At 35.4% G+C, this 21,091-nt stretch overlaps 2 protein-coding genes across 9 annotated transcripts in view; one reads left to right on the top strand and one right to left on the bottom strand.

Moving 5' to 3' along the window:
• The window catches only part of LOC138131835 (polyhomeotic-proximal chromatin protein-like), a 68,968-nt gene extending 53,111 nt beyond the window's left edge, over window positions 1-15,857 (bottom strand). For all 3 annotated transcript variants that reach the window (XM_069049072.1, XM_069049073.1, XM_069049074.1), the window contains exon 1: window positions 15,500-15,857. In XM_069049072.1, coding sequence (XP_068905173.1) covers window positions 15,500-15,842 — 343 coding nt within the window. In that variant the 5' untranslated portion in view covers window positions 15,843-15,857. The remainder of the gene's footprint in view (window positions 1-15,499) is intronic.
• D2hgdh (D-2-hydroxyglutaric acid dehydrogenase) overlaps window positions 1-21,091 on the top strand; it is a 92,597-nt gene that overhangs the window by 50,356 nt on the left and 21,150 nt on the right. Inside the window, exon 1 of one of the 6 annotated variants that reach the window (XM_069049084.1) lies at window positions 5,952-6,087. The exons of the other annotated variants lie outside the window; for them this stretch is intronic. The gene's annotated coding sequence lies outside the window, so the exon portion shown is untranslated. Of the gene's footprint in view, window positions 1-5,951; window positions 6,088-21,091 lie in introns of those variants that run through there. 6 annotated transcript variants of the gene reach the window in all.

Raw genomic sequence — 21,091 nt, 5'->3', positions numbered from 1 at the left:
AAATAGCAAAGACTTGAGGAATTGTTCCCTTGTAGATCGATAGCACGAGGCACTTGACGGGACTCTTTCAAATTTTGACAAAGCTGGACCTGGAGATCCGCAGAGGAACGAATAAAAGTTGTCGTTCTGTTGAAGTTATGCGGGGCTTATCGCGTAATCTCTTATTCAGACAGCAAGTGTGTAAACTTTGTCTAATCTACAGTGCCTGTACACTGACTTGTACAGATTATCAGAGTCCCAGCCCACGGCTTTATCTCAAGCTGTTTTCATACTCATTCCATCGTTGCATGGGGGCACACGTGCTCGCTTCCTACTCTGTCCCAAGTTTCGTCACATTTCTCAACTTGATAATTTGCCCCTTGACACTGTCTTGACATTGATCCTGAAAACGTCGCGACAAACTGTTGAGCGCCTCCCAGCTTGAAAAGTTCTTTATTAGAAATGGGTATCAATCTTGAACTTCTGAAGCTTCCATTAAACATATCTAACAACATTTTAAAATAAAATGTGTTAGTGCGTTGCCCAAAGATGTAAAATATGTATCTCAATCCCTGTCCTGTGTCTATCTATCTAACATATTGTTGCTTAGGATCCTGTCAAATTAAATTTACATAAATATCGGAACAACTTGTTGACAATATGTTGTAACAAATTATCACGTTTTTTTAACAGGAATTTTATGCGTATATTCATGATACGAAAAAATAAGCTGCAGCGTGGAATATTTCTGAATCTCTCATATAATGGTCAAGTCAATAAAGCAAAAAACTGGCTTTGCCCCATTTATTTCTAAGCTACACCACAAGAAAAGACTTTTTTTCTTAATATGTATACATATGTACAGTTGCGGAAATAAAATTTCGGGCAGTATTGTCAATGTTATAACATAAACTCTAAAACAACCTTTACATTAATAACCTCACTTTTTACTCTTGTCATGTTTTTGTCTTTTTGACTTATATATTTGCATTCAAAAAATTGTGATTTGTGGCACAATAACGGGTAGGCAACATATCAAAGCGATTATTTAATTACACTCAGTGCAATTAACTCAAATTTCAAAAAATGTCAGCGTGACTGACACAGAAAAGTTTAATTTTTGAATGTCAGTCACCAATCATCCTGACACTAAAAGATGATTTACAGAGATTTTGTTGAAGTGACAGAAAAATACTGCCCGAAATTTTAATTCCGCAACTGTACACTGTATTTTGCTCCTTTGTTTATGTCCGCTTCTAAAAATACACTTATTGTATACAGGATGTATCAAAACGACCGCACCAACTACTTGTAATCGTGTAAAGTAGAGTTAGAGGAACGTGAAAAAAAATGCAAATATTCCCCTGATGCTTTTTTGTTTTTTCTCATTTCTCCAGGTTTTCATTTCTTTTGTTGACATTTAAAAGATTTAATCAAAAATTGTGTAACAAAAATTTTGAATTTCGGATTTTAAAAAATCAAATGGACTTAAAGAAAAATAATATAATTAGTGAATGTTATTGGAATTGAATGAATACTCTGTCTAAAATAATTGGAACAAAAAAAAAATTGTTTTCAAGAACATTTTTGGTTAAAATTTTCTAACTTTAACACCCTGTAACTTTTAATTGAAGCTGGGAAAAAAGTTTTTTTCAATTTTTTTATGTTGTTCTCACTGTATTCTGTACAACTGCTTGTAGTTAGTGCGTTCGTTTTGTATATGTATTTTGGTAAGTAGGTATTTATGTATTGTGATTTTTTGAGTACATAATAAAAATAGTATATTATACACCAAGGTAGAAAAGTTCATGATTATAGCCAGAGCGCCAAGATTAGATCCCGAGGCGCGCCAAGATTAATCCCGAGGCGTGCCGAGGGATGTAAGGCGCGAAGGCTATAAGTGACTTCTCTACCGTGGTGTATATAAAAAAAATTTCACTACTAGATACGTTAAAACCTTTTCTGACAATAATTATTAATAATAGTTATTTTTATATTAAGTGCGCGAAGAGAGTGTTTTTTGTGCATGAAAAGGTCTTTTACGCCGAGACGAAGGTCGAGGCAGTATAAGCCTTTGAATGCACAAAAACATCTTCGCGCACGAAATATAAACAATATTTTTTCCATGATTGATTCAAAAAATTGAAATTAAAAATTCAAATTTTTGAAGGAACTCTGAAGTTTCAATGCAGTGACCATGTTGCTAGGTAACTAATAAAAAACAGTGCCTGAAATGAAAAACAGAAATAGTCGTATGCGTGAAATTGCATTTCACACACTGTTTTCTATGGTTTCTATGGTTTCGATCTTACTAACAATGCAAAAAAAAATACACGTCAGAAAATGACCCACTTCAGGCACAGATAACTATGCGTGAATTTCAATTTTTTGAATCATTTATAGAAAAAATTGTTTTGTCGGATGCGGCGATCCGAGTTGTCATTTCTTAACGGTTCGTATGAAAATCGTCTATCTTACCTATGAAACATACAAACAAACGTTGCTAGGTGACGGTTGTTTTGAATTTGTTCATTATTAACCACTGGTTAATAATAAAAAAATATTTACCTGTCACTGGGCCAACGTAGAAAAACGAAACTTCACAGTGTTCTATGACAAGTGATAACGCTAGACTATATTATAAGTAGTGAAAAAAAAAATACATTATTGAAATGATTCTTTAGGAAACGCATCCGACAATAATGACTGTAAATTTCAAACGTTTATTAAAATTAAAGAAGAAAAAAATTATATGTGAACTTTTGTTGAAAACTACAAGACATGTAATTTGTCATAATGAAATGTTTGCATCCTTGGCCTCAATTTTCTTAAATGCAATGCAGTATTAAACTTTTTACTACATTTTTTATTTTAATTAAAAATTGCACTGCAAAATTAATAGAACTGCCGCAAATTGTCATTAGAGCAAAAACTCAATGACGATAGTTAAACTCCAGCCAATCGTAATGGTTGTAATCACGTAGTATCTAAGTTAAATATGTAACATCAGTCTAAGACTCAACAAATGAAATAAATATTGTCGCTAGCATGCAAGGAAAAAAATATAAATACTGTGTAATATTTGGATATGCTGGTTTGTAAATCACCATTATGTTAGATTATTGCATAGGTAGAAAATATGTTGGCGCAATAGTAAACTGCTGTAACTGTGCTAGGACTTTATGCTGACAACTACTAGTTTTGTATAAAATGTTTGCAAGTAAAGAAAACCTCATGTATTAAATATCCTATTCCGAGAATGAAAAACGCTTGGAGATAGAGCATGAAAACATGGTTGAAAGATAATCTTAATTAGAAATGGTTACAACGTGACCAACATCAGTTCCTTTCACGAAAATTAACTCCCATTATCCATAAAATAATAGGACATTTTTAGAACTGAAACTCTAAGTCTAAATCATTAGAAGAATGATTTTGAGAAATTTATTTCTTGTCATGATTATACTTTTTCTTCCTACACATGCAAAATAAAATAAGTCGGTTCCTGTCTAGTATTAAATGAAGTTATTAAAGCAGATTAGTATTATTTTTTTTAGAATAATGTGAAACGTCTGTCTTCACCGATTTAACTCTAAATACCAGAAATAAAGTTTTCAAATAATTTCGGGAGTGCCTTGTAAAAGTTTTATTGCTTAAAGCTACATCGTTGTGTTGATTCCCAAATCTTTTAGTCAGATTACTTTGCCCTGTCATCATGTTAAGTACGTTAACCCTGTACTTGCACCTCTTTTAAAGATTTGCCCCAAATTAATCAATCCTCTCGCGGGATCGATCCGGTCCATCGGCTTCAGACCGATCTGAATAATCGATACATCTTTCACCTGCTTTACCGAACATCGCTAAGCTTCTAAAGGCACATTAAAAATTCCAGCGTCTTTGAAAGCCTCCCTATAAAACCACAGTGGAAATGTCAGTCGTTTTGAAAAACGGCGTGTCAAGCGAACCGAGGTCGACTATCGTTGTATGTGTCTGAGCCATCATCAGGAGCTTACGGCGAAGGAAACGGATGGTGAGACTCGCTTGCTTTCATGAAACATTGATGAGCATTTTGGCGGCAGCGCGCTCCGCCACGACATATCCAATTTTTGTGGCTGTTTTATTAATCTAACACCGCAGATCCCCCGTTAATGCTGGAAGCCGCGTTATCACGTTCGAGGAGCTCGACTGGAACATTTTATGGACCGAGTGACAGCAAACGCATCGCCGAGTCCGAAATTAATCACCAATAACGTCCCCAAAGACACAAAAAGGCTTTGCTCAAACTGATTTATTTAAACTCTCCCAAGAAGGTACAAAAATTCATTAGGTCTAGTCCTTTTCTTGTTTCATTTTTCCGCAGATTTTAACAGCGGCCAAGTCGCGCAAGCTCTCCAGAGTGGACAACTGAGCATTGTTGCACTCTTCTTGCTTTTGAAACCACAGAATTGCGGTTTCCAAACATTGATAAGCTTCAATATTTAATGGTCCCTCTTCCGTTTCGTCCTCTTGATTTGTTTCAGACGAGCTGAAATCCATATCGTCGTCGACGGAATTATAACTGTAATCTTCTTTGTCGCTCTCCAGCCAAAACGTTACATCCTCGACGCCACACTTGTCCAATCCCGTGATCTTTTGAGCTATCGCAACAATTTCTGATATCCCATCTTGGATGGTATCTTCATCTTTTAAATCTGATAACAACTGACCCCAGGATTGTACTATTTGTGTTCTGGGAATGGAATCCCAAGCCTCACCGATTACTGAAATGCTCTCTCTCAACGTAAATTCTTCTAGGAACTGTTTAATAGGACACGGACATCTGCTGAAGAGCAGCTCAAGTAATTTCTTTCTGTACGCCACTTTAAACTGTTTTATTTCTGCTTCCATCGGCTGAATGGGTGGGGTGAGGTTGTCAGGTATGATAAACACATCGATTTTGTCGTTTCCTTTGACTAAAGTGTCGCGAGGAGGGTGCCAGGGTACGTCATCTATAATTAGCAAAATTTTCCCTACATTGCCTGTATCCAGCTGTCTCTGTTTCACGTGAGGAATAAAAAAATTTTCAAACCATTCTTCGAAGTGGGAAATATTCAACCCACTGCTCCGATGGTGTTTGTAAATAACGGAACACTGTAACCTTACTTTACACTTTTTTTCACGTCCGATCACACAAAGGGGTAGTTTATGAGAAGCATTTGCGTTCGAACAAGCAATAACCACAACTGGATTTCTACTCTTGTTCTCATAATTTGGCAGAGACTTCCAAAATAAAATAGTGTCATCGGCACTGTAGACATTCTCGAGAGTGTATCCTCCGCGTTTGAGGATATTTTTAAACTGACGCGCAACTGTGGCAGAAGTCGGCGATTCTTCACACGGTTCTTTGACTTCTTCGAGACCGTGCCGGTTCTTGAAGTGCCTCAACCAACCTAGGCTAGCTTTGAAATTTTGACTGCCATTAGTCAGTTGCTGGTTTACCTCCAAAGCCTTGGAGCACACTGCCGAGTCCGACGGCACCGCTCCTTTCTTCTTCTCCTCGACGTACCATTTGTAGACCCTCGAATCCAGATCGGTGTTCTGCGCCGTCTTCCGAGTCTTCTTCTCGGAAATGTGCTTCTCGCATTCTAGGTTCGACACGAACTGGAGGATGGAGTCCGCGTTCCTTTTGATGTCCGAGATGGTGGAAGTACCGATTCCGTACTGTTTGGCCAGGATGGTACCGCTCTTGCCCTCGTTCAGCTGTCGCAGAATTTCCAGTTTCTGTTGGAAGTTGAGAACCACACGCTTGCGTTTCGACATGTTTCGGATAACCGACAGTTCGGATAAGCGAAACGACACTGAGTGGTGCCGTCGTAGCGTAACTCCACACAGTCTGGAGCTGACGCGTTCAGGGTCGGTCACACGACCGGGGGCGAGAGGGGGGTGTGTATTGATCGGTGAGCGGGCGGAAGGCGAACAACAGCCCCTCTCGCTGCTCTGCCAAGCCGCCTTCTGTCATGCGAAGGCCCAAATGCACAAGAGCCGGTTTGGATTATTTGCAGTCTCGGTGTGTTTGTGAAGCGTGATCGTGTGTGTGGATTTATTAGCACTTCCTTGGACGCACAACATGTGAGTATCGTTACAACGACAAAACTATTAATAGTTTGTATGTTGTCGGCGAGAGGAACGGTACCGCGTTATGATGGCCCAGAGGCGCTTTCGGTACCGCCCTGGATTAAGGTTCAAGGTGACGTAAGCGTCACAACAACGAAAAAACGCTTAATTATTCGTCTATGTATGTGAATTAGAGTGAAATGCAAATAGGGGGCAGTGAACTTAAGTCACAATCGCTACGCAGCACGTCGTTAACTGAGACGAAGACAGGAAATGAAGCTTATTTTCAAGGTCAATACTACATGTTGACCCAGATTAGGTTATTCGGTTAACAAAAAGCGGTTGTCGCGGCCGACTCTGATAGTATAACGAAGAGTTGTAAAAATAAAATGGTTTTCAAGTTTCTTTGAAATCTCTGAGGTGTGCAAATTGACTAAACTGGTTCTCTTGACAGTTTCAAGGTTTTTGTATTTCTACATTTTCGAAACTGGAACAGGGTGAATTGTACCCGCACGTGATTCAGAGATTATTTAAAAAGCTTATTTTAAATTTGACTAATTATTTTGTATCAATCGACACCTTGTAAATGTTGTTGCAAACAAAAAAAATATATTGAGGAGGTACATGTGATATGCGTGCACTTCAAGTGTACTGAGTGTTCTGTACAAAAAGATCTTTTGGTAAGTAAGACAAATTTTTAATGAAAAACTAACAAACTGAATGATAATAAAATTTGAGAATAAAATAAAATAAAATTTCAGTAAAACATTAAAAATGTTGCTTTCAATTATATATGTACTCCTATTATAAATTAGAAAACTGCGATTTTAACGATGGGATAACAGGACTAATTTTTAAGAAAGTACCTTTTATTAAATGTTTCACTTTTGTGCAATATGCTGGAAAACAATAAAAATGCAACACCCAGTATTGCATGTCAATCAATTACTGAAAATACATATACTTGTGTACATTATCTCAAAATAAAATACTGATAATTTTTTCTCTGCCTTATCTTCGTGAGTTTAGTTACTTCTTTTACTCTTGTGGCAAAAAAATTGCAAATGCAAAGAAGGTAAATCTTGTTAAAAGTTGTTTGTCGCACAAATTGTACAAAGTTGTAAAGTGTTCCTGTGGTTCTGAAAAATTTGTTTAAATGCCTCGAGTTCGTGTTGCACGACGATTTAGATAATTATTATTTGAAGTTGAAACGGGTCGTATTATTGGCATAAAAGAGGCCGGTTTATCCTTTCCGGAAATAGCCATAAGGTGAGATATTAACGTTTCCACGGTTATGAGAAAATGGATGAGATGGTTTGATGAACATATGTATTCATATGCGCCAAGCAGGTTCTGGTCGTCCTAGGATTATCCAAAGAGGCGACGAACGGTATCTGCAACGTCTTGCTATACGAAATCGAAATGAAAACACTGGGCAAGTTCGTTCGTTGCTTGCAATGTGCATGCTCTTCGTCCTTTTAAGGTGCTACGCCACTTGCTGCACGTCAAAAAGCTCGTCGCTTTGAATGGTTTCAAGCTAGACTCCAATGCGAATGGAAATCTATTTGTTCTACTGACAAGTCCAGATTTCGCTTAGGAAATCATGATGCCCGTCGAGGAGTCAGGTATTTCCGGGGTGAACGACGGAATATAGTTTGCGTTAGAACACAGCAATCAGTAGAGGAATTATGGTGTTGGGGGCTGTATCCTCGGGAAGTGGGTCATCGCTACTATTCCTCAGGGAGTTTAACAACAGAGCGGTATATCACCGAACTTCTACAACCGGTTGTTAGGTCGAAACTCCAAACTCTTCCCAATATGATTTTTCAGCAGACGTCAGATCTCATACAGCTCGCCGAACTTTAGAGTTTTTAGAAACGTGTGGTTTAGAGGTTCTTGATTGGTCGGCAAATTTTCCAGATTTATCGCCAACAGAGAATGTGTGGGACAGTATCGGTCGAACTCTTCAGCGATTGTCTCAGCCGCCGACAACTTTGAGCATGTGTACAACGGGCCTGGGACCGCTCGCCACAAGAAGATACAGACCATCTAATTCGATATATGCCTCGAAGAGTTTGAGTTCTAATACAGTGTGGAATAAAATGATTTACATCTAGTTACCTTTGGAATTTTTGCACATGTAAATTTTCCTGTACCGCTCTACTTTTTTTTTCGAAGTCCGAACTATTAGTTTTGTCAATAAATGTCATCAATCGAATTGACAATTGTTACAATTTACTAAATTGAATTAACAAACGTTGGTGGCCACTTTCAACACTAGCTGTGACTTGCTTTTGTTAGCTCCTTTTTAATTTCAATCTTAACTTTGCGTTCATATCATCCCTTCGCAATAAATCACATTTGGAATTTGGATATATATTTTGAGATTAGGCTTTCTTTTTTTTGTAGAGCGGCATTTCGTATTTTTACAAGGGTAATGCAAAGGTAACTAGATGTAAATCATTTTATTCCACACTGTAGTAATAACCGAAGTGGATCGACTCATTAAAAAAAAAGTGATGTAATGTTATTGATGTTTCATGATTTTTTTATCATTTTATTAGACCATCAAGATGTATACCTACAATAATAAAAACATCTATACAAACCCATTTTTCCGGGTGTTGCATTTTTTGTTCTTCAGTATACATACTCGTGCATGTACTCTTACTCTACTGGCTTATTAATATTATTATTAACTTACTTTAAGAAGCCAATAGATAATTGGTTCACAAAAAGTTTAAAATACAAAACAGAGCTTAGACTTGTCAAAAAAAATCCTTTCATACTTGGAGTCTGATTTACCACTTCAAAACTTTTGATAACTGACACTTATAAGCACCCCAATCAACACCTAACTGTCGTTGACTAGTTGGCCAGATTGTCTTATAAGAAATTTAGTGTTCGAAGAGTTTTATTTATTTATTAGTTTATCACCAAATAAACGTTTCTTTGGAAAGTATGGAAAGTATTACAAAGGAATTATTGATATGAGTTGTTTCCTGGAATTACGCTACTTTTGAAAGAATATTTGTAATTACAGCTAATAAGAAGTAATCCTATTTTTAGAAATCGATTTTCAAATCCTGGCGTTAAATGCAAGACGAAGAGACAATTCAGGATATTTGCAGACGCATATTGGAGTAACTGAATCGAAAGTTTTGTGTTTATTTAGATGCTTTTGGACTGTTATGGGAAACCCTACAGGCGCACAGTTTGGAAGTCGTAAAATGTTAAAGTTATTACTGTCTTCATTAAGTAATTTACTGCATAAAATTGCCAAAGTATTTAACACGTTAGAGTAAATATTAAAACATTGTTAGCAACTTTTGAAATAAAAATATGTAGTATCTAACATTCTAACATCTGTATGCAACAGATAACATTTCACGAGGGACAATTCTCCAAATTGTCTTTTAAAAGAGTTTTATTACTTTATGGTTCGACCCAAAATTCTTCAAACTGTTAACTCTGTTTACCTCTTAAATTACCATGTTAAACTTCAATCAATCAAACTGTCTGGAATATTTTAGTGCCAAGGTTAAGAAGATCTGCATCTGCATTGATAAATTAACTCAACTTAGTGCTGAATCAATGCCGTTAGAATTTAAAACGAGAACAAAAGAAATTCTAGATGTTTCAGTTTTGCAGCATTTTTGGAAAGTTGGAAGAAGTACCTAAAAGATAGATGCAATTTGTCAAAATCCACTATAAATTAATATAACTCTTACTGCAAGTATTTGACGGTGAGTTGTTCATTTATCATTTATGAAGAGAGGTTGTATCTTTGTGCATCTTTGGGGCGCAGTCATTTATAATTACTATAATCGTAAACTAATAGCATATAATATAATAGCACACCCATATTACACCATCGGAGTACAAGCGACTAATTTAATTGCGTACCTCATATCAACCAGATTACAAACTAAATTGTAATAATATTAGTAGTGTAAATATAACCTTATCAATGTCTTATCTAAATTTAGTAAAGAAAATGTAAATAACACGAAGGGACAGTCTACCTTTTTTTAGAATTTCAAGCTCCATAGAATGTACCTACACGTATAAACTAAGTTATTAGGAGAGTGAAATATCTAATATGTAATGTTAATTGATCAACGGTTGGAGAATAATAATTGAAAAGGTTATTGAGCCATCATGTTCATAACAATCAGTTAATTTTTTAAATCGGTTATGAGAAGAAAACTGCTTATATTCAACTATATTAGTCTAGAGATACAGTTGTCGAAGTTAAAGAAAAGTATTCTAAGCAGTGAAGATTGATTCATTCAGGATAAAATATACCCAGATATGTCAAAAAATAATTCAAAAAATGGTCGTTATTGTATACCCACGTGTGTAGCAATTGTTCAATAACAATTGAGTTACAGCGCGACTCTTTTATATATTGACGATTTTTATTTAATTAGAAAGAGCTTAGTTGGCAATTTCATTGGACAGTCAATAAATAATTACATCAATGATGACTGTTAAAATCTTACTTCGTAAGTTCTAAGATCTATAGATGCTATATAAATATGAAATGTAAGTCCTAAAACTTATGCGGTCCATGGTCCATATTTGAACATACCTATCCGGTGGTGTTGACAAACAAATTTAAACTAAATGAAATTAAATTTTTATAATTTCATTGCCGGCATTGTACATTATAATGCTCAATATAATCTAAATTGAAACTACATACTTTAATGTACCTCAACGTACCTATAAACGCTATCAGCTAAAAGCTTTAAATTATTAAGTGAAACATGTAAAATGTGCGGAAACCAAGTATTGAATTTTAATCAAAGCAAATGATTTTTCAAAAGTTTGTAAACTTTTACAAAGCTTTGATAAAAAGCTGTTAGACAACCAAGGTCAGTGAAAAAGTGTGTATTTAGTTTTAACCGTCTGACGGGTCTGTAGACCAGTTCAGGTCTTCAGGTAGTTTTTTTAAAAGAATTTCTTTGATGTTGTTTGCTGGTCTCCCTTCCGTTAGTGCTAAATCGTTTCACGCGATAAAATCAGAAAACGGTCGACAATACATTCAAAGTTCACGACTCTCAGTTTTACCCACATTATAAAAGTATAAACAATACATTTCTATAACAGTGCATGCTATGGTATTACCGTATGAAAATAATTGATTAACATGACCAATAAATTGTCACAACTACACTCTAATCTCCTTATCAATAACGCCAATATCGCTGTTGCATTGTAGTACTAGTTATGTACTGTTATATTAGTAGGACATTTTTATAAAACCATCAATTTTTAATGTGCCTTTGGCTATCTTTCCACGCATCACAGGAAGAAAATGTTCTTTCAAGTTGTTTCCCCCTCAAATCTCAGCAGGGGTTGCTTTTACATGTGCGATCTTCCCTAAAGGAGAGTTTGTAACGATAAACTTCCCTAATCGTTAAAATTATGCTAAAACTCTGCAAGGAGAATGTCACTTTGCCAATAAATTTCCTCCAGCGAACTCGCACTCGAAACTTTCTAAAAAACTGCATTCAAAATCAAAAAATAAATATATTCAACTTGACTTTATCTGCACGTTATCTGAATTTTTTACACCTCTAAATTCGTACACCTGTCCTCAGGATTCTTCCTAATGTCGCAGCTGGCGGTGTTAAAAACTGTCGAAAAAAATAGGTGCCATTTTGATGGGAACAAAGGCCACTTTAGCTCCATTTTACAATGTGAGAATGCGGTAATGAAGAACGAGTTCATAACTTTCTTTTTTCCCCGAAGTTAATCGTAATTAAGGATAATTAGGTGCGTCCTGCTTCCGGTGTGTAGCCAAAGACAATTAAAATGTGTTGCTACATCACGAATTATCATCGACAGCGATTGGCAAACACTGGCGTAAATTTTGGAAGATTTGAATAAAGGCACAATTGTCGTTCAATTCCAGCGCAAAAAGGGAACTTGTTTACAATGTGAGCAACAAGTATTTCCGGTGCAGTTTAATATGCACAAGAGGGTTTCCTGTGATTTTTACACTGATGTCTGGTTTGCTTACTCTTTAGCAGCATGTTAATTGAGGTCTTATTTACTTCTTTTCCTTCAAACGACCCACCAACTGTGAAAATAGACCATAAAACATTACTGCGACTAGTTGGAGAGCTTTAGAGTCGTGAATTTAATAACTGGGTGTCCCTGTTTTTCAGCAACATGAAAGAAAACCCATGCAACTAATACAACCTTCATTAAATTTTTTCGTCTTTGTGGCGGATTTACTGTGGTTATAACTGTGTGTTGGTAACCAACAGCTTCGTGCCGTTGCAAATAAACACAACATTTTTCTAGTTGCTACTTTGTGTTTAACTATTTTACTGTTTTAAAACATTAAACAAAAAGCGAAACACAATTGTATATTGCTAGAAATAATCATTGTTATTTGTGATGTATTGATGTAAATGTAGATGTCGTCATATTACATTTTATCTATCGATTATTATCTTTTTAATAACTCTAATGCAATGCAAAAGCACGACAAAACTACAAAAGTGTTATTGACAGTGTACCTTGCATTTTACCAGACCACACTAGTGTGGTAAAGTATATCATTACAATATTCAAATGAACATCATGAAGTCTGAGGCTATGTACTGATAGCTGATAGATAATATGTATTCACATATTACAAACAACTTTACTTCTTTAGTGTTTACCCTCGTATTAGCAATTTTTGAAATTCTGTCCAGTGTTTTTAAACATTTACAACATACATCATTTTATTATAGTTAAAAATGCCTCCACATAGCCTCTAACGATTCAGGAGAAAATAAATTAAATTCATGGAAAATTTTCCTGTAAGAGTACATACATACAGGGTCATTATAAATTATTGTAGTTCTGTATTTTTATATATGTATTTTACAAAACAATGTTCAGAGAGAAGGTTGTTACCGTCGGATAGATGCTTCTCAAAAAGAGGAGAAACAGTATACGGCAAATGGGTAAAGCTTTGAAATGGAAATGTTTAACACGAGACGTCGTCTATCACACCTACAATTTATAAGTTCATAAATAAATACACTAGAATTTGAAGTGAAAAGTCTCTGGTTTTTAATTTTAATTGGCTGATGAGAAACTAATTTGTAATCCAACAATAAATAGTGAGTTGAAAAAGTGTAATCTTAACATGAACATTGACATTCCGTTTAGGTGTTAAATATTTTTCTTCCAAAATACGTCATTTTCTATTTTCCATTAATAAGGCACAAAAACTTATTATAGGTACTGTATGCTCTAGTTTTTAAGTTTGGTCCTTTCAAATTCAGGCACGTAAAAAAATCTTGTCAACAACTAAACTGAACTTATTAAACATGATAAAAATAACAAATTTATACTTACATTACTATTACTACATGTAACACATAACTGCGATAGTAAGATAAACTTAGACGTACTGATCAAGTTTAGGTTAAGTAAGGTCTTATGTCACTTTTTCCTTTTGTACACTTTTGGATTTGCATGGTTCTAAAGCCCAAATGTAATCTAAAGTGCAATAAATAAGTACTTAAGTTATCCTAACTGTCACGGGTAATTACTGCTTTGTGTTTTAGTATTTGTTTCATTTGTCTTCACTGGTTTCCCTAAGTAAGTTTTTCAATAGCTACACCTACACTGATTTCTTGTTTTATTGTCTATAATCACCAGCATTCAGTTTACAATCACCACAAGTGCACGTCCAATAAAACTTAAAGAATGATTTGTGAACATAAGCTTGTAAATAAAGATTGAACGTAATGTGTAGGTAATAATACTGTTCAAAAGAAGAAAAACACCAATAAATGAATAATTACACAACACAAATAGGCAATTTTGGATAACCTAAAGGCTGCGTTTAAAAAATTCTACAACTACTGTCTAAACACCAGAGCTTCCAGACCTGTATGAACTGCACCCCGGCCACCAAATTTCAAAGTTCCTTTAATTGGAGTAAAGATATCAAAACATGTAGGACATACCTACTTGTAAAAAATGTAGCAATGAAAATTGTTGTTACTGAAACGCAGCTCTTCACTTTGCAAGTTTGTTTTTATATTACATATCTGATAAATTCATTAAAATTTGTCAGCGATTGAAGTTGTTGAGACATTAGCATATCTCTTTGCTGCTACGACGAAAGTAACTAAACTCAAAAATAGTTTGAGTATCTACTATACACGAATTTGAAAATTTTTCATTTTTCATTAATTAAGTAATTTCTGAAAAATAAATAATAATGTACCCATTTTCAAGAATTTAACTTTCCTGTTAGGTAAGCATCGACTGGGTAATCAAGTGTAAGATCAAAGAGAATTGCATTTGTGTTAAATAGGTCGACAATTCGCGAAATTACTTTTTGATGGATGAACGGAAGTTGCAGCAACTGTCATTTCCCTAACCACAACAACCGAGTTGCGTTCACAAATGCTATTTTCGATGAAAACATAAGTCTTGATAAAAAATGGTCCGAGACGTGGCATAACTGGCATAAATAATAAGATTAAATTAAATTAAATTTTGCTTGACATTATACGACAGAAAATAAAAACAGGGCTGAATTTCATTAGATTATAACTTTCACAAATACCGGAAAGCCGTGGCAGTTACGTGGCGGATTTTGACATAACGCAGCACGTTCGTGAGCCACCAAGGAGGTGAGAAATACGTAAGATAGAATAATTTGACTCCACCAGAACGTTCATGCAAAGGTCATTCACACGTGATAGCCTCTTTATGGGTCGGTGTGACCGACGCAGAACGATAAAACTGTCCGAAAGCATTGTATTCGGAACTTTCTAACGCATTCTGTCGCATAAATCGTGCACGCGCCGCTTGTTGCGCGAATCCGTTTCGCCACTCGAATACGAACGAACAGACGAACACCCAATGCGAATTAACAGAACGGATTTATGAAGGATCGTGCGCAAACGAGCCCACATAAAAAATGCCTCTCGTCAGCCATGCCACACATCGCATTTACTATCAACCGACAAATGTGATAAAATAATCTGCAAACCAACGCGGCGCAAGCGAAAATCGGCCTCAAGAGCCCCCCGCACAAGGCCGCCCCCCAGCTAATCACAAGCCCAGCTCGCTTGCCCACAAAATGGATTCTGCGTGCCTCGGTTTTGCATTTGTTCCCATTAATTATTCATTCCCAATGCAAAATCGCCCGTTCCCAATTTCATTCAGCAACAACAGAAAAAGCTGGCGTCGTCTGGGCGAAATTTCGTCGATCAGACTGTGCCGAAGTCACGTAGTCGCACGACGAAAACTCACAGTCTAGGGTCGCGGTCGGAGAGTCGTACCGACCGCACCCGTCCGACCGGTTGGAAATGGACTCGTCCGCACTTTAACACGGCCCCTTTTCGTCCATGGCCGTCTGTTTCCAACTGTGACTGAGCTAAACGTAAACACTCACCCAAAATCCGGCCGTGGCCTCCTAACAGCGGCCTGGAATAATCCACATTTTGCATGCACTGGACACTGGATCGCGGACCGTCGTCGGGGGCACAAACTCGCGGATCTTTTTTAAGTTTGATAGTCTGGGTAGCTAACGCGACTGGTCGGTGTCTTTGCCCTGTAAAAGGGACCCTCTTGGTGAAGATTAAAGCGAGTTTTGATTGGAGGGACTGCCGACCAGTAAGTTCTGTCGACGAGATACTGGCCTGGGCGGAGCGACGCCGGGTGGGGATACCGAAGGGGGAGAATCGGAAGGGGTCGAGGGGTTCGAATTTCAGTGGCGCACCTGGTGGATGGGACATACGCCATTTGAATTAAAAGCTGTCAGGCGAGCACCAATCAATTCACAATGGTGAAAAGAATGGAGTTTAATTATACACTACCTACATTTACTAGTACCCACGTGATTCACTTTACACGGCTCTTATCGCTATATTGCTGACTACACTATCAGGAAACTGATAAATGAGACGCACTTTAAAGTAATTTCAATGCTCATTTAAAGATCGTCTACGTGATTACACTTTCCCCTTCCCAAATTTATCTTTTCTAGTAAAGTTTGTCCAGCGAGAGATTTGTCAACCAATCTCTCGCTGGACAAACTTTTAAAAATCACCAAATTCTACGTAGCCAAAGTAATAACATTTTTGCCCTGAAATTATGCTCTAATTAATGTAGTCTGGTGCATTTTGTAAGTGTTGGGTTAATTTAATACAAATTAAAATCTCCCAATCTCTCGCTGGACGAAGTACGTATAGGACATCTAACGAAGTTACTGAATGTGTTTATTTTTTGTTAAATATGTATAACAATATTTTTTCTATATTTGAATCGATTCATCGATGATTGTTAATAGTCGTACTCTTTCATTCCAATCAATCGACGCACAATTCACAGAAGAACTGTCTTCAGAAAATACGTTTCGGTCACGCTACCCAATTGAAAATCAAAGCTGATTCGAAAAGCACATACATATGTACAAAGAAATATTCTTCTAATAATTTTTTAACTAAACATTCGGTCGAAAATGATAATAATTTTTCTTTGAGTAGGTAACGCATGTTCAAAAAAAAAGAAAAAAACTGGGGTGAAGTGGCCTGGTGCTTTTGTTAAATTATGGCGTAGCTTGATTAGCTGTCAAACCCAAACCATAGGTGTCAAACGTCATTTATTGAGCGAACAAAGCAAGAGTAAGAATTGTTTCGTTTGTAAAACATAGTTTTTTAGAATTAATCAACTTGAGTTTTCCTGATTTTCATGGTTCGATACAAAGTGTTTTACTTTAAATTAATGGTAAAATGATGACATCTGAAGGAAAGTGCAACCATACCAAATAAAGACGACTTGCGTCTGGAAAAAGAGAGGAAACCACGCCTTCAACAAAAACATTTTTGAACGCTCGTTATACATACCCACCTATAACTTCATATTATGCATATAGTTTACTAACTTTTTTTAATTTGGGGAAAACTAGCTGTAATTTTAAGTACGAATTTATATAGATACCTACGTCACAAATGCGAACTCATTTTGAGTGATCCTAATGCTGACATTTCAAATACATAGATAGGTACCTCCCATTTTATTACACATGTAAATAAACATTTCTCCGAAATATTATTAATTGTAGTGCTGAATGGCTGAGTCGTACCGAAAATTTCCGATTGAATCAAAGTACAGTTGTGTTCAAAAAGGTGTTGTACAGGATTTGTAGTGTGTGAACTTGTAGGTACGTGATTTCGTAAAGTTTAAAAAAGTGTTGTACAAGCTTTGTTGCTCGTACGATTCCTAGCAACACCTAATAATGCTTATTAAACACAGAAATAGAAAAGTTCCACATAAAGACAAAGACACATCCATGGTGATGTTCTGATATAGGTACACAACCCTAAAGTAGGTGTACAACACTTTATTGACCACAACATTACCAAAAGAATTGGATCAAAATAAGTTTCACAACTAGCCTTTTTTACCCTTTTGCATATTGATAACGTGGTTCAAAAAATTTGTGGTCAAGTGGTCTGGTGTTTGTTTTTGTTTCTGTATGACCTAGGCTTTCGTCAGGTTTCAAATATTTCGTGAAAGAGGAAGTGTAGAACGAAAGAGCGGAAGTGAAGGACCACCAATACGAATTTCAAAAACCATTGAAACAGTTCTGGAAATACTACGGGGTCATTATAAATTATTGTCTCATCGCAGTAGGCGTTGGTGACATAGTTGAATGTGCCGTAAGCTTTATAACATGAGTGTCATTTGTCACTACGAAGTATGATTACACATCTGAAGGATTTGTTAACTAAAATGACGACCCATGTTTGGAAAAGAGAAAAAACGAAAACAAATATATTTGAACACTCGTTATATTTAATAAATAGATAATAAACAGGCGTCATGCGTTTAATTTCTTTGATTTAGGTTTTCTGTTGAGAAGTTTTTTTTTTCAAAATGCCGCACAATAAATCTCTATGCTGAACTTAAAACTGACTGTATACACATAAATAATTACTGCCAAATTAATAACTGTTTATTTAACAATACGTTTTATGACAACACTTGGCTAGGTAAATCTCGACTGTCATTCAAGAATATAATTTTTGAATTGTTGAATTTCATGAGACACTCGTTACAATGTTATTGTTGCTATTTATTAAAAAGTATAGCACGAATAAGATAATAGACTTACCTGTCTAAATATTCGCAAATAATTAAATCTAAATATTAAACTGGCATCTTGAACATCATTATGTACTTGCACCTCAGCGAACAACATTTTCAATTTTTTTGTAGGTACAAAGTTTTGAGGCATGTTCATTGAGGGCTAATTTTTTTTTGTTATTTGATTAATTGATAACTAAATCAAGGTGTTACAGTATCATTCAACGAAAACTTGATCACGTTTTTTTTTTTTTGTTGAAATGATACCTAATTGAAAATGAAAATTTTAATGAACACACGGAAGAGTTAGATACTATTAATTATAATAGAACACAATTGATGTAGGTGCCAATCTAAAACTGCTGATATAATGGTTGCACTGCAATTAAGGTAAGCTGAATCAGTTAGTACCTACCTACCTACATAATTGGGTATGCATGAAAATGCATAATTCCGGAAGAAATTATTACAAACATTTTATCAAAACGCGTTAAGTGACTTAACTAGTTTAAAACTTTTCATTTTCATCAAAAATATCCCGTTTGCAAATTTTGCCAAACTATACTATGTATAATATAAATTCAATGGCTAATGAAGTTGTAAATTTTAAGGAGGAGGGATACGAAAAAGGAAATTCATGACATTTAATTTTTCATTTATCATTTAGGGATTAAAATGTTCTTGAACGGACACCTCTATTAAACGGACACAATTTCGGGAACCGCGGGTGTACGCTTAAGAGAGAGTACACTGTATAATAAATTCAATGGCTAATGAAGTTGTAAATTTTAAGGAAATTCATGACATTTAATTTTTCATTTATCATTTAGGGATTAAAATGCTTTAGACACACTCTTTTGGCAGCAGATTTATATTGGTGGGCTTACATGATACAGGTTATGAAGTGTGTGCATTGAATTGAAATTTTGAAAAAACTTTACTTTGTCACGCAGAATAAAAAGATTATTATACTGATCTATATATTTTTTTTTCAATTTGCATGTTCTCTTCTATGTATTTTTGTAGCAAGTTACTCAAAGCAATAAAAACTTTCAATGTTGATTTTAGAAAAAAATGTTTGAATCAGTTTACAGTCTTTAAAACTACATGAGAAATTTCAGTAAAATAGATACAGGATCATTATAAATAATTGTCCCATCTCAGCTGGCGTTGAAAACCCACACGAATTTTGAATGTGCCGCAGCCTCGCAACGTTAGACAAACTAGTAGACAGATTTCCACTACCGCCAGTACCACCACCTATTGGCGATACATACTAGTCTCACTCATGTTATGAGGCTTACGGCACATTCAACTACGCCACTAACGCCTACTGCGATGGGACAATCATTTATAATGAGCTGTATTACAATACGAAAAAGCTTATGCAAAGGTTTTAATCATAACAAGTGATTCATTTTGCGATATTGCTGTATTTTGTTAAACAATTAAATTTATTTTACCCATATGTATAAGAATAGTCTAACAACCAGTATCTCAAGAGCATCATCTGTCAAAAACAGAACTCAAGAACAAATATTGGATCAATTCAAATTGTAGCCCGTTTAAAACGATTTTTTTTGTTTGACACATCATTTATTAAAATCATATGAAAAATAAGGAAGTTACAGCTCCAACGATTTTTCATAATCCACCCGGTATAACTAATTATGTATACCTATAAACCATTGTTAAAACGTTCATTATTATCTTTATTAATTCACATATTTTTAAGCGAATATCTCAAGTACCTACAGTTGCGGCCACGGAATTTTGGCCGTCACTTGTCATTCCATTGACATGAGATGTAAAGCGACTTTACGTATTCGTAACCTCACTTTCTGCTATTACAAGACTTGTCATTTTGACGCTGACTGACTTGCATGAAAACGCTTTATTGCAGTAGGGTTTTGGTGGCATGTTCGGAACTATTTGAATGAAGTATGACAATGAGAAATATTTGGATTTCAATTCCAAAAGTCAATCATAAGTCACTAAAGCATGAACTACATCAATTTTTTTTTTTTTTGAATTGACATGAAAGTGACGGCCAAAATTCCGTGACCGCAATTGTACCTACTTAAGTACATAATTTGCCATAATTTGTTGATTTTTTAAAATAAAATAGTGATAGGTATGCTAAAATAGCTTAAACACATACACACATACTCTAGTGGTTGTGATCACGTTACTAATTGATTAGGGGCCTGTTTACAGAAGCGAAATTAAGTTAATCGTAATCAAATGCGAGATTACCTAATTGAATACGTGATCAGATTGAACCAATCAAGTTTCGGATTCATGTGTTAATCGGGCATTAAAAGTTAATTCGAATTACATAATTCTCTTTCTATAAACTGGCCCTTAATGTTCTTAATAATGAATCAACAATTATGTATTTAGATCAAAGAAGCCTTTGAGATTTTGGACGAAGATGCTCTGGAATGCATCGAAGTATTTTTTGTTGCATATACCTGTTTCAATTTAAATTTGGAAATTTTTGCCGAAACTCGGCCAAACAGACAACAGCGCTGTACGTCCCTTCTCCATTATTGAAAACACCATTACGAAAGTAAGATTCAATGATGAATCTTTTTATGTTGTGAAGTAAAATCCGTTTTTGCCTTAAAATTTGATTAGTAGTGACAGTTGTTTAACGTTTATTAGCTGAGTTAGCAAAGATACGAAAAATCTGACACTGTCAAAGTCATAGCCGTCCCTAAGTAATTCTTAATTGCACGGTATAAACGTAGCCGTGAGAGCTCTGTTTTTTTAATGACTATCACTATCTATTAAAAATTTCATTCTATCGAAAAGAAAGAAAATTACCTTTTTTTGGAAAAAATATAACGTTCCTCACATTCGACAAAAACTTTTAGGTGTTTATTTATTATTA

Source organism: Tenebrio molitor, chromosome 5, assembly GCF_963966145.1.
Source record: "Tenebrio molitor chromosome 5, icTenMoli1.1, whole genome shotgun sequence".
Lineage (NCBI taxonomy): Eukaryota > Metazoa > Arthropoda > Insecta > Coleoptera > Tenebrionidae > Tenebrio > Tenebrio molitor.
The sequence above is the reverse complement of the archived record's forward strand: the minus strand, read 5'-3'. Positions and strand labels throughout refer to the sequence as shown.